The sequence below is a fragment of the Athene noctua genome, chromosome 21 (assembly GCF_965140245.1).
Source record: "Athene noctua chromosome 21, bAthNoc1.hap1.1, whole genome shotgun sequence".
NCBI lineage: Eukaryota > Metazoa > Chordata > Aves > Strigiformes > Strigidae > Athene > Athene noctua.
The window spans coordinates 5743005-5761966 of record NC_134057.1 but is presented as its reverse complement, the minus strand read 5'-3'; the positions used below and the strand labels follow the sequence as shown (position 1 = coordinate 5761966).

At 39.0% G+C, this 18962-nt stretch overlaps 1 protein-coding gene across 4 annotated transcripts; it reads right to left on the bottom strand.

Moving 5' to 3' along the window:
• Positions 1-1295: 1295 nt before the first annotated feature.
• SLC25A16 (solute carrier family 25 member 16) lies at positions 1296-18489 on the bottom strand. Of its 4 annotated transcripts, XR_012634974.1 has the most exons (10): positions 18382-18489; positions 17421-17513; positions 15074-15207; positions 13360-13423; positions 7136-7257; positions 6538-6604; positions 5619-5781; positions 5347-5423; positions 4671-4739; positions 2767-2903 (listed from the first exon to the last, which is right to left on the bottom strand). XR_012634974.1 is itself a non-coding variant. In XM_074924330.1 (9 exons), the coding sequence occupies exons 1-9, from the start codon at positions 18473-18475 to the stop codon at positions 2747-2749; spliced, it is 963 nt and encodes a 320-aa protein (XP_074780431.1). In that variant the 5' UTR covers positions 18476-18489; the 3' UTR covers positions 1296-2746. The 4 variants fall into 4 exon arrangements, 3 of the variants coding, with proteins under 3 accessions (XP_074780431.1, XP_074780430.1, XP_074780432.1); XM_074924330.1 differs by lacking the exon at positions 5347-5423 and having other exon boundaries at positions 1296-2903; XM_074924329.1 differs by lacking the exons at positions 2767-2903; positions 4671-4739 and adding an exon at positions 4746-5030.
• Positions 18490-18962: the final 473 nt, after the last annotated feature.

Sequence of the window (18962 nt, the reverse complement as noted above, 5' to 3'; positions counted from 1 at the left end):
GTGTCATGAATAAGCCTGTATGAGACTCTCTCACCTGAAGGAGTCCTAAACTAGTGATGGAATTCTTTTCTACCTTTATGTCAAACTACATTGGAAAGAGGTGGCTTTAAGAGAGTTTAAAAATATTACCTGAGGCTACATAAGCCAGTTCTTCACAAACTAATTATTTCACTGGATACAACTATTAGTTATGAGATTATTATGATATAAATTTTTAGATATAAAGTCAAAAACAGATATTCAGGCCCCTTCCATATGATGAAAAAGTAAATAGAAAAAAATAATTAGAAAGTATATGATTAAGTCATTAAAATGAACTTGGTTGGAGCCTAATCTCATATTTTTTACTGGCTAAAATTAGATACGGCTTGTTCAGTACACTGAAAATACTGGAGTGACAGACAAGGAAAAAACGAGGGAATAAACCCCTCAGTAGTTCAAAACAAATATAAACCCAGTTTTCATAGGGCTGTCACCAGAGAAAGAAAGAGGATTTACAATTAAATCCCATGTTTCCACTCTGGTAGTCAGATATTCTTAACAAATTCTATGTTCTAACAGAAAAAAAAAAAACCAAACCTGAATAAGCTTTCTGGAGTTAGAAATAGCTACTAAAAAAAAAAAATAAATTAGAAACTCCAGTTTCCTCCCATCTAGCCCCTGGATAAGAGTACTTTTCTTTCACAGACCTCGCTCAAAAGTATTAAAATGCTTCCAACTTTAAAATTATTCATACACTTCTAAATTTTATTTTGAAAAACTAATCCTGAAAATACAGCACAGTTTCATCCAGTAGGTCTGGTTTTCACATTCAGTATCTTACTCAGTTATTTAGGGGACACTTTTTACTGCTCTTTTCCTCTCACGAGTGAATATGCTGGATTCTGCTTTATTCTCTATAAGAACTGCTTTTCATGACACAGCTCAAACCTGTTTGAGTTCCTCAAATATATCACTTTTAGTAAAATGAAGATGCAAAACTCTAAACATCCTTAACAGCATTAACATGGCACAGAACTGGCACCTGAGAAGATGCTTATTTGCTCACACAGGAGAACAATGCAGGAAAGAAAAATGGCACATCTCTTTTTTTAATACAGTGGATTTAGCTGTACTGCAAGGACTTTAAAAGACAAAAATTCGTTATGATATTGGCTAGTTTTCCTTTAAGTGAAACTAAAGATCAGATGAAAAATCGTATTTGTTGTCTCTTAATTAATAATGATGATGTTGTATAGATTTACCTATAAGGGCAAACATACAGATAATTCCAGAAAGATCCATTCTTTCTGGCTGCAACACATACAAATCACACAGAGCCATTAGTTCAAAATTTTTAATAAAATAAATTCAAATACGTCTCATTCTCCATCCATAGCTGCATTGTTAAATATCAAAGAAATACACACTTTTAAGAAACTGGAAAAAAAAAAAAATTGAGCCACAGAAGTTGGTATTGAATATATAACTCAAAATCCAATTTGTCAAATTTGTCCAAACTAACCAAATCAATCTTACCACCCACCACTTAATATAACCATTACCAATTCTTAAATGACACTGCTAAAATATTTACAATAAATAAATAACTTACATCACTTAAAGTAAATGCTTTACAGTTTCCTGAATCAAGTGAGTAAAATCAAGAGTACCAATGCAAATCATGTATAAACAAGTCTGGAAAATAATTCCCTCTATAAAAGGAATCGTAAGAGGAAAACATGTAATAGTCTATTGCATACCATACTTCAGAAACAGTACATATACACATCTACAGACTCCAATACAATCTTCATTTTCTTTTCCTGCACGAGAGGTTGAATATGGTCCATATGCCTAAATAAGTAAATGCAGCAGCATGCAGTCTTGTTTGTCACCATGTTTTAAGGTAGGGACAAACCTGTTTACACAAGCTAGTACTAGGAAGTACATAAAATACTAAGTCTTTAATAAACTGAATCGAGAACATTCAGCTCCACAGAAAAGGTACAGAAATGCCTTTTAAGATTAGACCCATACTAATTGCCTTGAGATCTTTTCTAGCACTAGTAAAACTTCCCTCTGGTTTTATTTGTATAGATACATCATGTTTTATAACAGAATGTATGCCAAGAAACTGGCTTCCAAATTGCAAAATTTCTAATTATGTTAAACACATCTTGTCATTTTGTACTGAAATGGTTGAAGAGACTCGCATGTACCAATCCGAAGATATATGCATTGTTCTTGCATACAGAAAACTTGTACAAAAAAAGAATGAAAAGATGCGTAAGTTGTGGTCTGCTGAGTTCAGCTTCTACAGAGTTGGCAAGTATTTGAATATGAAAATCATTGCATTTTGTTCAAATCAGTTTATTCAATTTAATTTTTAAAGAAGCACAGATGTCTAACTACTAGCTTAAAAAGCAGTATAACCATGTGTGTAACTCCTGGAATGGTGATAAAGCTAAATAACTAACAGCTTGAAACCCGTATAAAATGTGGGTGTAATTCTTAACATTAATCTAATGAAGCCTACAAGATCAAGTACAAAAAAATGTTTATAGCTAACTAATGTTTATTTTGATCCGTCTCCTGGTTTGACTCCAGGAAATTAACCACATTTTGGCAAATAAAAGTCAGACAACAGCAGTTCCACAGTAACAGATAGCTTGCTTTTTTTTTTTTTTTAAACTTCAAGTAATTTCCTCAGCAATATAATTTGAGGACTGATAGTGTAGTTTTACAGGAAAGTCTTCTAAAAAAATTAGTTGAGGTGCAAGAATTGTTTCATAAGTTCATATGTGGTAAAAGCCACAGCCTGGGAAGGAATACAACGAATATAATTTAGAGATAAACCACGGTATAATCCTCTTCGTATTCCATGTTGTTGATACACGTATTTCAGTGTCTGCACCATTGTACTGGAAAAATAAGAACTCAAATCACTATTGGATACACATATTCAATAGTCAAAAATCACTTTCTTTAAATACAAGACACTGTTTTACTTAGTTCTTAAGAGATCTATGGAGAAAAGCCCATGGGACTCCATACAGCAAAGCATTATAGTCTTTTTAGGACCCAGAAGAAAGTCTGCAAGAGATCTGAGCCAGGAGGCTGGGAATTAGAAATCTGAGGACAGTGCAATCCTATCTGAAGAAGTTTCAGTTTGAAAACACCTGCCCGAAAAGTCATATTAATACACTTTACATCAGAATGGCTATGCATATTCTGTTGCCTATCTGGCAGGAAGGAGTTGAGAAGAAACAATTCTTCTTAAAAACATAACACAGAGTAACAGAAACATAATTAGCCCAATGCATTACACACTCCTTGCATTAAAGATCAGTACTTAGGCTTGTATCCCATTCTGCTTCTTTGAACACTTGATCATATCACACATCCTTCTAAAGCTCTGCATATAAAATTTACATTTAGCTCTGTATATCTTGCATGTGTGTATCTTCCTCCACCATGACAAAGACCTAGTATTTTCTCTCAAAAGAGAAATGCTAAAATTTACATATATAATATCTAACTTTATTAAAAGCAGAATTTGCAGTGTATACGCAAGAAAGATTTTCCTCACATACTTACATTGAAACTGAGCGAGTGGACACTAAATGCAAAGCAATGTAAGAATCTCTAAGGTGATCAATATTTCCAAGCTATTAAAGACACTGCTCTTTGAGAACACCTTCCGTATGCCTCAAAGTTTCAAAATTTTCTACTTTTTTTATCATCGCATCCTCTAAAGACATATGTCTACTGTCCTTCAAGGTGCAGCTCTCAAACACGGTCACAATATTGTTAAATTGGGAACTCTGAAGTCTGTAAAATAGTTCTCACAAATGCAAAAAGTAAAACCCCAATAACAATTAACACATTTTTATTTTAAAAGTATCTGGAGTGGAAAATAGCCAAACAAAAAAACTGTTAAGGCTGCTAAGGAAAATAGAACAGCAGCTTTCACAGTAAGCAATATCTCGGTTGTTTATGGAAGATCACTACTGTTAGTAAGATCCAATTTGCCATGCAGAAGTTTCACACTGAATCACACTGGATTCAGACATGCACAATTCCACAAGATTGAAAGTAACCAAGATAGAACTGCTTTTGGCTGAGGCAATTTGAAATTCAGGAAGTTTGTCAAGATGAGAACAGATTTAATACAATGATTTTAAGGATATTATGGTACTTCCACTACTACTGGAGGAACCCCAACTACATGTGGGGTGTGGGACATTACTGTAAATGCAAGAAAAATCAAATGGAACAGTATTATGCAAAATCATCTTATGGAACAGATTCTGCGATGTTAAAAAAACACTTTAAAACATTTCACTTCAATAGAAGCATACAGTCTATCTCTTAGGGATCCTGCTGATATTAAAGAAGGACATCACAAGGTGACTTAAAATACAACACCCACACCCACACCCCATTACTAATACAAACGCAGAATTAGTAACAAAAGTGCCATGTGATTGGGGGGGGGTGTTGGGGTTTTAACCTCAGAGCAGTAAGAGCAGCTTTTGTCTGAGTGGAAACTTACTCATTAAAAGAACAATGAAATCAACAAAGTAGCAGTTTGGGCTTTGTTTAGGTTTTTTTAAACTTTAAAACAATTTAACTTTGCTCAAGAGGTCTAAGAATTCAGTTACTATGGATGAAAAGAAAATACTTACAGGCACTTTTCAGAGTCTGGGAGAACGGCTCCTAACTGCATTCGCCTTCGAGTTACATCAAGGGGATATCTACAGAGGAGATATTTGAACAGCAGTTCAACCAGATGTGTGATGACTAGTTTAAAAAAGAATACAAAGCAGTCCATGTGCAACCTCCAAGTTCCCTTTTCAGTGAGTCAGAAATCCAGCTCAGATTCTCAACACAGCTGAAAGTTCTCCAAAAAGGGAGACTTCCCCTATACAACCAAAACCAGTAAATCAGATCTTTTAATATATTCCATTTGGCACAATTAGAGGAAGACACATGAAGATCAGATGAGAGTATAAAACAGTCTGTAAAACGCTGGAGGGAGAAGACACCTGAATCAAAAATAAAATTAACAGTTTAAGGATTAATAGAAAATGACATTTGTAATGCAGCAATTTAGTAAAAAATTGATGCTGTATTAGTCCATTAAATTAAACTTATTTTATGGACAAAATAAAATATGACAAGGACAGCATGAGAATGGAGAAAGAGGGCAAAGTAATAAAAAAATTAATGCCAAATACAATATCTAAGACTTCTGGGGTTTTGTTTTTAATTCTACAGCTTCACAGGTTACATAGTTTTGAAAATAAACTGCAATAATAAAAATCTGCAAATTATACTCATGGTCAAAATTTCATAGCTTACCAAACAAGATTCCAACTGATTTTAGGAGATTTGTCTGAATTTGTTTAATCGATTCAATGCATGTACCTTTAAAGACCCTGAAGATTAAATAGATATTTAGTAAATGAAACAACAGGTAATAACTGAATTCCAGTGTCTGCTTAACCTGATTTTAAAACCTTACTGATAACTAGACTTACATAAAACTATATTCTCAGATAAAAGTTTCTTTAAAATGAACAGCTATACAGAAAAAACAAAAGAACAAAAAACCCCACAATACCCAAACTTACGATATCGTCTGGGCTATTGCTCCAGCTATGCCACCACACAGCAGATTTACATGTGTTTTCAAAACTAAGACATCAGGATTATCTAATGAAGGCCGTCCAAGCAAGTTAGGTGCTTGAGCAAGTCCAATGCTCTTTAAGGTACCAAAGGTAAAAAATGAAAAACCTAAAAGGAAATTTAATTTTATGTACTTTCATAAAAAGGCAAACTATTTGTCGATGCATCATTATCATAAACAAATGCAAAATGAAACTATTTTCCAATTCTTTTAGGAGATTTTTCTTAAGCAGAAAGAAATAGACAAATAATAGTTTGAACTTCTACAGTAACTTCTGTCCAAGTGAATTAGTGTTTATAATTAACATTAAAAGAATGCTTTAAATACGATAGACTGCAGGTTTTAAATTACTGGATTGCTGTTAAGAGTAACTCCTAAAATATCTTCATCTTTTAAATATGAGCGTAGTCTAGCTGGGCAGTTCTGATGTTCCTCCATCCCACGTCACCAGCTGCTTTAGCTTGTTTAAGGATTCACATAGAAGTCACCAGGAGATGGAGCCAATACAGAGGCTCTACAACTCCCATCTATAGAGCACTCTGCTCTCATGCATCTACCTGTTTGAGAGAAGCATCCTACATGCTTTGTTGTGGGAAAACTGGGAAGCAGAAGAGAAAGAACAACTACTTGACCTCTCTCCTTCTCAACTCCAAGATTCAGCTTTGCCTGCTGAAGATGCTTTAACACACATTGTCCAATTCTAGATTAAGATTGAAGAGTTGCAAATGCGGCCTCCCCATTCCATAGAGTAAAAAGCAGAATCCTTGATTTTAACAGGAGCTAATTAACTGTGTAACTATAATATGTACATTTAGTAGAGCACATCACTGCCAAAGGACTGCCACATCCTGGCAATAACTTACCCGCATATGGTGCCATTCCTACAACAGTTGGCGTCAGCCCTCTGTAGAATCCACTAAAACCACCTTCCTTTGAAAGAAAAATACAGGTACATTTATGGCAAGAAATACACCAAATGTCTTAACAAGTTATATGGTTGTGCATACAGATTCACATGACAGCAATCTGACTAGCATCATCTAGCACCAAGGAGCTAACATCCGTTTCTTGTGCCTGAAGACTAAGGGGACAACTGCCTAGTTCCATTGGAGATAAAGAAGTGAAAATGAAGGAGAACAATCTACATCCAACTTCATAATATAGGAGACACTCTGCATTATACATATCCCTCCTCCCCAAATTTTTTTGTATCATTACTACTCATTCTTGAAAAGCAACTTCTCTCTGCTGTTTTCAACCTCCCACTTACATAAGTCTTAGCTACATCTTAGCAGCCTAAGTAGAAGGAAGCATCCAGATAAATTTTTACATTAAAAAACTCAATGTGCACGCACTGAAGTCACGTTATTTTTCCACCGGGCTACTATTTTCAATGCAGTGCAACATTCTTTAAAGAGCATGTTTTGCTTTGACAGGACTGAAGATTAAAAGAAAAAATACCTTTGTGTAAATCATCTTGAATGCATGGATAATCCCCATGTACTTGTGTTCCCCTTTTACTTGGAACGCCAGACGAACTCTAACCATATCAAGAGGGTAAGTACAAATCACTGCTGTAATACCTTTATTAAAAACAAAAACAAAACAAGCAAACAAAACTCACCTACACCTTATCTGATTCTAGGGTTATTTTGAAAAGTCAGAATTTCCTCTTGTGGCAGTGAATATAATAGCATATACAAATTATTTTGTTAAAGAAACACGTAAAGTCACTTATAATCAGCAAATAGGAACAGTAACTTCAGCAACACACGAAGGATTTATGTTTATACTTGGTGTTCACTGAAGCTGCATACCTAGGCCTTGATTTTCCAGAGATTTAAGCACCTAACTGTATTCACAGGAGCAATCTTATTTAAGTCCATGGCTCGTAAGTAACAGGCTAGTCAAGTGCATCAGCTTTACTGGATTGCAACCATGAAACTTAATCCTACATATCTTAAAAAAAAAAAAAAATAAACAAACCAAAACACCAAATTTACATGTTTAATTTCAAAAGCTTCTTTCAGAATTTGATGTGATTACTGGATATAGATACCTGCATTTATCTACTACATCTGAAAATACTAAATATATTCTAATGACATTTAAAATAGCACAAGGAGTAAGGTAACAGTTTTAAACTAACAGAGGGTGGATTTAGATTAGATATGAGGAGGAAATTCTTCCCTGTGAGGGGGGTGAGGCCCTGGCACAGGTTGCCCAGAGAAGCTGTGGCTGCCCCCTCCCTGGCAGGGCTCAAGGCCAGGTTGGACGGGGCTTTGGGCAACCTGGGCTGGGGGAAGGTGGCCCGGCCCATGGCAGGGGATTGGGACTAGATGAGCTTTAAGGTCCCTTCCAACCCAAACCAGTCTGTGATTCTATGAAAATAAAGTCAGGATTGTACGGATGAGGAGTACTTAACTGCATTGCATTACTGCATTTTAATAGTTCATGTTACACCAGCACTTCTGTTTTAAAACTCTGACCAAAAAAGTTATTTCTAGACTTAAGATGCCAAAAAAATCAAATATTAGGATTCATCCAGTTATGAACTGCTTCAAAACTGATTCCATACTGACCCACTTGTAACTTTGGAAACAGAGTTCCAGTACAGAGAACAACTCCAACAGTTACCTGAGTAACAAATTCTTTCCCCCTGCTAGTTTTTGAGGTAAATCACTCATCGGCTTACAAATTATTTGGAGGGAATAGCTAAAACTGTTTACTAAAAACAGAGATCATTTTTTGGTGGTATACCACCATCACTTGGAAAAAAAATACTGGGAAAAGGAGAAAAATCATGACTGACACTGTTTTCTACCAGCTCCTCTGATTTAGCTAAACATCACCCTTAAAAACTGGTCCTACAGAAGACAAGCACACTTTTTATGCTGGCAGGAAATTGCACTTCCTTTTAAGTTTTAATAGTCTCTTAATGATATCTCTTTTTGTAGGTATATCACTTCCCCTCCTTTCCACAAGGTTAAGAAAAAACCATGACACAGAGGGGAAAACAAAACAAAACCAAACCAAACTAAACTAACAACAAAACCCAAACACAACACAACAACTCCGGCAAAGAGACTCCTGGTAACTTTTATGTCTGGAGAGAAAAAAAAAAAAAGCAACCTTAGTAAGCTGAGTGATTTGACATAAGATATCATGATTAGATGGGGAGAAAAAAAAAATATTAACACCCTAAGGGAGCTATCCAAAAAGCTGATACTGGTCGACCATCAAACAAGAGTAAAGTTTGTGGCCTTCTAGAGTAGCCTACCAGTAATTTATTTTTTTAGAAGACAAAAACATTTCTGTCAAGAGATTTTGGACGACTCCTCTGAACAAAAAGCAGACATCTGCAGTTGATTTCTGTTATGTTGTTTCACCCATAAGGTTCAAAAGTTGGAAGCCGCAAAACACCAAAGCAACTTCAGGACTTTCCACAGACCTACATCATTAAAAGCAATCCCTCAGACTACAGCCTTTTCCTAATGGATTGCCTGAGATGTCCAGAAATATTGTAAAATGGATGAATTCAAGCAGTTTAGAAAAAAAATAGAATAAAAAAGAGAGAGAAAAGCTTTACAGAGCTTAAGAGTTCACAGGAAAGTCATCCCACTTCAGAAACCAGAAAACTTTATCCCCCTTCTCTTTCCAATCATGCACTGATACGTTTCCAGGAATATTCTCTGAACAAAGATTAGCAAACAGACCAACCAAGAGCTTGGTGAATGCACTAGCTGGTGAACATAGCCCAAAAATAGTACAATTGAAAAAAAACCCAAAAACAAAACAGATGGAACTGAAAGAAACCGTATGGAGTAAGGATTTAAATAGAATCTTTCTTTTTTCTTTTCACTTTTTCTTAAAATTCTCTAGCCAAGAATTCTGAAAAAAAAAAAAGGGGGGGGGGGATTCCCAACATCATCCCCAAAATACGCTTTCTTGAAGCAACTGGGAGAAGTATGTTAATCCTTACTGTTCACATAAGCAAAATGTACATACAAGGGATCAAGGTTTCCTTTGGGGCTCAGAAGACACACTATCTTTTCTGGGAGAAATAGCGGCCAGCTTTGGGACACAGTCATTGTGGTGAAGTCTGCAAAATTAATAACGTTCTCTCTAGCTCCCTAAACAGTATGAGTTATCAGAAGTCAGACCACAGCATCTTAAGCCCAATTCCCTGTCTTGAGGAAGCAAAGTCTATGCCAAATAATGAAAGTTGGGCCAAAAATCTCTCCCACGGTTGGTTAAACAGGACAGAATTGGAAATATCTCAACAGTTAAGAGACACATACTGCAATTCCCAGTGTCTAATCTGAAATAATCCTAATAGGGCAACGTAGCTTCTACCTCCTTTAAGAACCACTTCTTCAAGAATAGCAGACTTTTTCATTGCAAATGCTGACTCAGAAGTCAAGGAAGTCAAGGAAAGACCATTCTTCACTTACCATATTGTCCTCAAGCATCTTTGACCGCTCTTGGGAACAAGATACCGGGTGACACAAACCCTTACTGAGACTTAGTGTCAATGAAGCACAACAGGAATTAGACTGTCCTCAATTTGATTCCCAGGCTTTGGGAGTTAACAAGGAGATTAGCTGTAAAAGGACTTATCTCTGTCTCCCAATTTTCCTACTATTCCCCCATCCTTAGTAATACTCTTTTCTTTGAAAATAAAAACAACCCAAATCATCTGGAGCAAGAAAAACCCCAAGTGAGATACATTTACAAAGGTCAGGTACTGCAAACATATCTGATACAGAAGTCATAAAAAGTTGTGTATCATGCTCTTTGTACTTTATCAATAACTATGTAGACCAAATTAAGTACTACTAGGTGATCAGAGGTCTACAGTTCAAAAGCTGATAAGCATAAATCACTGCCTCCAACTGCAGAAAATGCCTTCCTTCACTAGCATAAAGATTAATTCATCAAGGAGGCATCTTCTGAACAAAACAAAGCTTCAGGAACCATACATACAGAGAAATAGCTGATGACAAAGAGCTGCCTAATTTGCAAGTCCTAACATTTCTAGACATCTAATATATAATTCTGTTTCTGAATTGCACTTGAAGAAATAAACAGCACAGATTCTTTTAAAAGGTTGACTCAAATAGGTAACTGTTAATTACATCCTATTTAAAGTTGAGTATACAGTCAGTATCCTCCTAGATCAGCACTATTTTCCAATCGTTTTTACCAAAAATAAACATAAAAAGGTAAAAAGAAACCCACGCTTTCTGTATTAGGTTCATGGAGTTTATTCTAGATAGCATCTAATTTTGGGGGGCTTTTTTAAAGTTAAGTGCAGGGGAGGAAATACATATTTCTGTGGTTTAATTAAGATTTTTCAAATAGAAAACTAAAAAACATTTAGATTTGCAAAACCATCCTATGATACAGGTGCTATTTGATCATTTTGTTTCCTAAACCCCGCTAACCTCTATGATTTTCCTATCTTCTCCCCAGCTCTGCCTTTCCTTAAAAGAAGTTATACACCATTTATCTGTTAATGAGGTGTTACAACTGAAATTTAAATCACACAAGACTCAGGAAATCCAGAGTTAAAGTTTCCACAGTAACTTTAACTTGGCCTCCTGAAATATATGCATTACAATAGGTTTTTCTTTTCTCTCATTCCACTACCCCCACCCTCATTGCCTTGTTTTTCCCTGTGGATATGCTTTTGATCCTGTTTATCAGTTTCAGAAGATACTCAAATGTTTCCCACCACTCTGAAGCTGATTCAGGTCTGTTGACCGCTAGTAATGTTGAAAACACTGACACAACCAAGATTTAAGTATCAGTAGTGTACATAGAAGTGAAAACAGACAGCTGTGTGGCTAGATGGTGTAGGGGGGACAAAAATGAAAGGGAAACAAGGGTTATGCATTTTCAATTGGGTAATACTGGGTTCCAGAAAGCTGTGAGGACCCCTCTCCATCAACATCGGGGTGCATGCAGCACACCGTCTCATTTAGTCATTTAAGCTTGGAAGAAACAGAACAATACCCCTTGTTAGAGCCAGCAAGAGACTAAGCCACAGGAGTTAAAGCAGATTTTACCAATTGCTATTAGAAGTCTATTCTTTTGTTTGCAAATCTAGAGAACTTCTGTATCAGATTTCAAACTCGAAGCTCTTCTTAGTGCCTCCTTCCTCCTCTGTACCCTCTTGGAATAGTCAAGGTAACCCCCCCCTTATCGATCTAATGAATATCCCAAAAAGCAGTTAATGCCACCTAGTAAACAAATAGTAAGACACTCACATGTGATGCTATTACTATACCTGACTGCTATATTCATTTCACTGCCCACCTAAGTCTAGCTCATCTACTCAGTTTTGGGGTTCTCAATACCAGACTATGGAGTATACTGTACTTAAATGCACCACACAAAGCGTTTCATTGGATCGTGCTTTCCAGACAGTACTGTCTATTTATTTTATTTCTGTTACTCTAACCACACAAAACAGATTTAACCAGTAAGGTGCTTAAAACGATGCCAGATGCTATTAATTTATCTACACAAAGAATCCCAGCATGCCCAACACTGACGAAGTTAAGCTGATTATTCAATGTTTTCACAGTGCCTCACAAGTCAGGTTCCAGGTCTCTGACAAGGCTCCTGAAAAAGCTTATAATAAGCTTTTGGGGAATAAATAAATAAAGTGCTCTTTAGTACAGTTAAAGCTGGGGGGAAAGAAAGAAAAAAATACATTATGTATTTTTTCCACCTCTTTCAGGTAGAAAGCCAGCCAAGTTCTGGAACATATCTTGTCAAAATGGGGGTTGCTAGTTTTTAGGATCTTTGAACCATTTCATTCTCTTTTCCTCTGATCATATGCAAAGCCAAAATACTTTTATGAGGTCTTCCTAGTTTAACTAAAGGTAGTATTAACAAACCCCAGTATTTTTATTCCAAAATAAGATAAATATTAACACTTGTGTCATAAGTATTTAAGGACTGTCACTAGATGGTATTAAGGCCATTTTACAAAGTAAAAGGACATGAAGAATCACCTCAGTTGACAATCAGTCCACTATAACTTACCTTTCCCTGTTTTTTCTTAGCTACTTTTGGCTGAATGACTAGCAAGAGGAAAACAGAAACGTATAATCATACTATATACTGGCAGTTTACAAATGGGTTTTTCTACTGCTATTGCACTAATTGATAAATGATGATTTTTAACATTCGTACATACGAGCTAGAGTATCATGACAATCCTGCACTGGATGTTGAACAGTATTTCTGGCAAATCCAAAGAATTCACCCATTTAAGGAGCTGCAGTTCTCTCTATTTCTATGAAAAAGAGTTATGTTCAACCTAGTAGCAAAGGCAGACGGGCTCATGAACCAATTCTGCTAAAACCTACATCTTTATACTTCACCTTGATGACACTGGATTCTGTATTTTTTTAAAAGCCCTAATAAACACTATAAAAACTGTGCTTCACAACATCGCACAGAATTCAATGCTTCAACAAATACATTTTAAAGAATACTCTTAGACAAACAGTTTTCAATTAGGCAACTACTCGTTACATTAACCATTTACTAGTATTTTTGCTTAACACAAATTTGCAACAGTTTGACCTGAAAACACGTCAAATCATCCTCTAAACAAATATTAGCTTTCCAGCAAAAGGGGCATCTGAAATCCAAGTACAAAACCATACCTGCCATGGATCCAGCCATTAATCGATGCACATGCCCTGAAATCCCAAGCTGCTTCTTTATTACCTACAAAATACAGAACGTTTACAGTAGTTGTATATCAAAAAATACAGGGAAATACATCACTCAGTTTATTAGCACATTAGTGCAAACTCTGTAGCTGTTTCCAAGAAGTTTGTAACACTGCAAATTCAATCCAGAACACTTAATTAAAAGAATTTTCTGAACATTGCTACTGTTACCACTTTCTTATTAAAAACATGGAAGCGCTAGAGTTCTACTAACAGGGCAAATTGATTAGTTGGAAGTATTTGTACTGTTTACTTCAGAAACTAGATTAATTGTTTATTTAGTTATCTTTAATGTGTGTCAAACAAGGCAAACCGAATAGTGTCCTTGTAGCATGATAGAGAGCAAAGGACACGGAGCAAAGTTGAAAGGTGACACCTTTAAGGCACAGCATGTGAAACATAGTCCTATGAAGGTATTTTTTAAGGCTTTGTTTAATTGCATTTTAAAAAAAAAAAAAAAAGGAAAAGAGAGAAATCCATCAAGCATTTGAGAGCAAGAATTTCCTAAGTTACATTATGTTCTGGAAGGAAGTTAGAAATTAGTTTCCAGGCTTTTATCAAATAACTGAGACTAAGAAGCAGTTTCTGCTATAAAGAAGATTAATTCTTATCTTCCTTCCTTAAGAACTGGGTTTTTTCCTTTTACATATTCCAGAAAAACATCTTGAATATTTGTTGACAATTAATAGATAAAAGAAACTGCTATGATGCTAAATGTTTTCTTGAAATTTGCAGATTCATAAACCATTTAATTACAAAGCACGGCATGCAGTCTTTTATTCAGATCAACAGCATTTATGATTACACCACAAAAAAAACTCAGAACATATGAAACTCATTGAAGTTACTTCTTTGTATCAGCACTCTGAAATTCACTCTTTAGGGAAAGGAATCATAATTTCAGTCTCTCTGTCTTCAGTAAAGATCATGCAAGTTACTTCACTGGGTACTAAATCCCAGCTTTCAAATACGGAATTACTCATCACTAACAGTAAAATGGTATTTCTGACCACACATAAGCAATGTTTAAAAACATGTTCATGTAACACCTGACCTCCAAAGCTGTTACAGGGATTTATTATGTATTTATTATGAAAGACTAAATGCACGAGAGCAGAAAGGAATCCACAAATCTTGTGGGATCCTGAAATAAGCATTTTTTCTTCCAGGTCATTTTTCTCTAGAGCTTGACATAGTCATTTGCCAGGTCAAATATAACAGTCACATCCAGAGAGACTTTCAAGTTTAAGTTATTCCATCCATCAAGTACTAAGACTCCCAATACAATATCATAAAGAGGTTCCATTTTACATTTTGTTCCTACATTATTCACAAAGGGCTAGCTTATAACAATACAAATAGCAGCAGACTTTAGACTACCTTTTTCTTTCCTAAAAAAAGTATTATTCTCAACAATACAAAGGTACAAAAATTGGTGAGAATTTTTTTCCTTAAGCAACACTGCTGAATGTTTCACTGTTGCTCTGACTTTTTTAATGGGTAGATTCGGATAAAATTAAGCAACCTTAGAAAAGACATGCAGCTAATTAATGACACAAGTTTCAGTGTTAGTTTTGATCACTTAAAGAATCTGTATTCACTGTAGGCAGGAAAAAAAAAGGAAAATAAAATAAATTCAACTAACCTTTTTATACTGGTCAAATGCCATAAATTGAATTGCACCATATGGGAAGATTCTAATCATCATTGCCCCATTTCCTTTATACAGCCCAAGGTAACCTTCCTTTTTGGGGACAGCACACAGTGTAGAAAACACTCCTGCCAGCAATACAAAAAGAGGTATTTAACAATTACACTGAGGGGAAGGAAAAAAAAAAATCAAGCAAATATTACTGACAATAAGAAAGTATGCATAGAACTAAGATGGGATCATGTTGCTCATGTAACTATGGAGAGTGGAAAATCCACTTTCCGTGCCCAAACATTGCCAGACGAAGAGGTTTAAGGTTAAGTTTTATCAGCTTTCTCACCTCCCAGCCTCAGTGAACCTCTTTCTGAATTCATGCGTTCAGGCTCCGTGGCTTGCCTGGACTGCACGCAATCCTATTGCAGATGATACTATCCACCCACAGAAGCTAATACTAGCAACAGAAGGAAGGAAACTGGTTGGCTTGTGATTCAGTCAATTCAAAATAGATAAACAAATACTTTAAAATCTAAAACCATGGGGAAAAAAAGAATCTAATATTGCTACATGCTAAATTACAGATTAAACACCATCACTGAGGAAATGGAGTAAATAAGTTGAAGACTCTCCTTACAATTTACACATCTCACACTTCCTGTCCCAGAGCTGTTGCAGCAAAAAGCAATCCTATTCCCTTTTAATAGGTGGGGAATAATGCAAGATCACACAAAGTTTGGGCAAAACCTACGCTTTTATTATAAACATATTATTAGTTACGCACAATTGCTATCAAATTGGCTTTTAAACTTTTTTTGGTAAAGGAAAAATCTGTAACAGTTAAACAGTTTTCATTCATACAGAACTACTTAATAAGAGCTGAACATGAAAAAGTCTTACACACCTTTACTTTCAGGCAGAAAAAGAGAGTACTTGACAAACTTTCATTTGAAGTCTAAGTAAAACAAGTATTAATTAGTTTCTAAGGTTCTAAAAATACAACACAAATACTGAAATCTGAAAATACTTATGCCATGACTAGAATTTCTCTCTACTCTGCAATGGTGAGTTACTGTTCTTATTTCTTAAAACATGCTCTGACAACCCATGTAGCACAAACTCTCCACAGAGCAAGGGCAGGAAAAACATTCAGTGAGCACTTCAATGAACCCATCCACCATGTCTTTGCGCTTACAGGTATCTCATCCACATCATTTTCTTTCTTGTCTACACGTAACAAGAACATACACTGATGTCAGACACGTGCCAAACAACGAGCACCACATCTAACTCCCTACATAGGGAAGAATGTAAGATTTTCATTGCCAGTTACAGCACAATACAAAGTAAACAGAAAATAAGGATTTAAAGTATTGGTCAAGCCAATTATTTCAGCCTTCATTCCTTAGACTACAGATTTGAGTGCATTCTTATATGACTGCGTTGCCAAAACGCCACATTATTTGTGGTTCCCTTTTTGGTACCGTGAAGTGAAGATATATGCACTGAATTTTGTTTCAAGATTTATTTTTCCAGCCTTTAAAAAAAAAATCTTTAGTGTCTAAATTACAAAGTTCAAAGTTTCATTACATGTAAAATTAACTCAGAATTATTTTTTTCTTGCCAACTGTAACACACTTTCAGAACAGAAGTTATGACACACTTGAAGAGCACAGGGCATAAAATACCTCAAATACTCTGCACGAGAGGGCACTGCTACAGCCCCACAGAGAACGGCTCTGAACACGGTGACAACGGGGAGTTTATTCTCTCACCACGATGCCACACAGACGCCGACACGGCTCGCCGGCACCTCCCGCCAAGCCCAGACCCGCTTCCACCTGCCCCGGCCCCACGCACGCTGCTGTGCCAGCGCGCCGGGGCGCTGCGGGATGCGGCCAGCACCGTCCCGTCACCGCCAGCCCCGAGAGGGCTACCAACTCCGAGCATCGCGCTTCCCACAGCCCCTGGGGGCCGACGGGCGCTGTCGCAGACTGCAGCAGTCACCAGCGGTGACAGTTTTTACATAAACGGCCCAAGCTCCGCCGCTGTGATTACCAACCTCCTGCTGGCCTCGCTAAGGGGAAGATCAAGCCTGGCTTTTACGCGCCGTTTTGGGGACCGTTCGCACATCTCGATCGCTAAACCAATACCACAACTTGCTCAGGCTGGGCTTTGTTTTTCTTTCGAAACACAAACAAAGCGCGGCCCAGAGGCTGAGCAGACAGATCCAACCTTCTGTCTGATTAGCGCCTTACCAGCCACATCATCGTTGAATAAACCAACAAACCCAAACCATACACATTGCATTTAAAACCAAAAATTAGACACGCAGCAGCCATCTTACCTAGATGTTTGTAATGGTGGTTATGAGCTTGCAGCAAAATCTTTACTCGATCCAGTGGTGCAGTAGTTGTTTTGGCACAACATCCTGCAATACCTTTCCAAGAAGGGAAACAGAAAAGTGATGGGATGCAGAAGTTCTTCAGGTCAGCAGACAAATAAGGGGTTTTTCTAATGTATTTTTAAATGGAATAGGGGAGGAGAAACTCAGGAACTGGAAAAAGGCCCGACAACGAGTGAACAGCCACTATGAGAAGCATGTTACAAACCGCTTAAAGCCCTAATGAAATATCTTAGTTACTTCTCCCGATCACAAAAGCCCGGGACATCATCTCTCAGCTGCTGAAGTCACAGCAGCGGCTTTCAAAGTTACTCAAGAGTTTTCCGCCCTGCTTCCTCCTTCCCTTCCGCGGAACACAGCCCCCGCCGCTCCCCCCGGAGCGGGCTCCGAGGCCGCCGCGGACCCTCCGCTGCTCCGGCGGGAGACCCAGAGCCGGCGCTGCCTGAGGGGGAGAACTTTAATGGAAACCAACCCCCTTCCTGCCCGCCGGCAAAGCGGAGAGCCGGGACAACACCCTCCGGGTAGAATAAAGAGGCTTTTTCTCCAAAAGGTTAATAACGCGGTGTGGCGTTTGCCGGGCTGCCCCCCCGCCCCCTCGATCTCCAACAGCAGCCGCCGCCACAGCGCGGGGACACGGGACGACCCCGGCTCCGCGGCGAGGGACCGGGCTCCGCGAACACGGAACTGGCGACTACCCGGGGCTGCGACACACGGGCCCCTCACCTCCGGGCGGAGAACAGGGGGGAAGGAGCGCCCCCCGCTCCCCCAGGTGACGAAACTCCCGCCCGCGGCTTCGCCGGGGATACGAGCAGGGAGGGGACCTCCGCCGCGCCGCCCCCGGCCCTGCCCGGCCAACCCCGGCCCCCCACCGGCCCCGGGGCACGGCCCGGCGCGGGGCACCCACCTCCGGCGATGAAGGAGCGCAGCCAGTAGAAGTCGCGGCGCGCCGCGCCCGCGGGCAGCGCGGCGCCGGGCCCCGCCGCCGCCGGGGAAGCCATGGGGCAGGGCCGGGCCGGGCCGGGCGGCGGCGGCTCCCTCAGGCGGCGAGCGGGCAGCGCCTGGTGCCGCGCGGAGCCCCCGCCGCGGCGCAGGGGCGGAGCTCGGGGCGGCCCGCGCCCTCCCCGCGCTCCCGGCCGCGCCGAGCCATGGCCGCGGCCGCCGGGCCGCGACGCGCCGGGTCGGGCCGGGCCGCGGCGCCGGCGGATGGCGTCAGAGGCGGGGCGGGGCGGGCCGGGCCCCGCAGCGCAGCGGAGCGGCGCGGGGCAGCGCGCGGGCCGCCGCTCGGAAACGGCCACCGGGGCCCTGCGCCGGCGAACGCACGCCGAGAGCTGCGGGTGCGCGCAGCCGAGACCTAAACGGCTTCAATTCCGCCATCCAGAAAATCCGGCCGGCCGCGAAACGCGTTCGAACGGCTGCTGCAGCTGCGTGCGAGGACATCGGCCTCTCTTTTGTCTACGATCATAGTTTCGTATCTAGCAAAAAAAA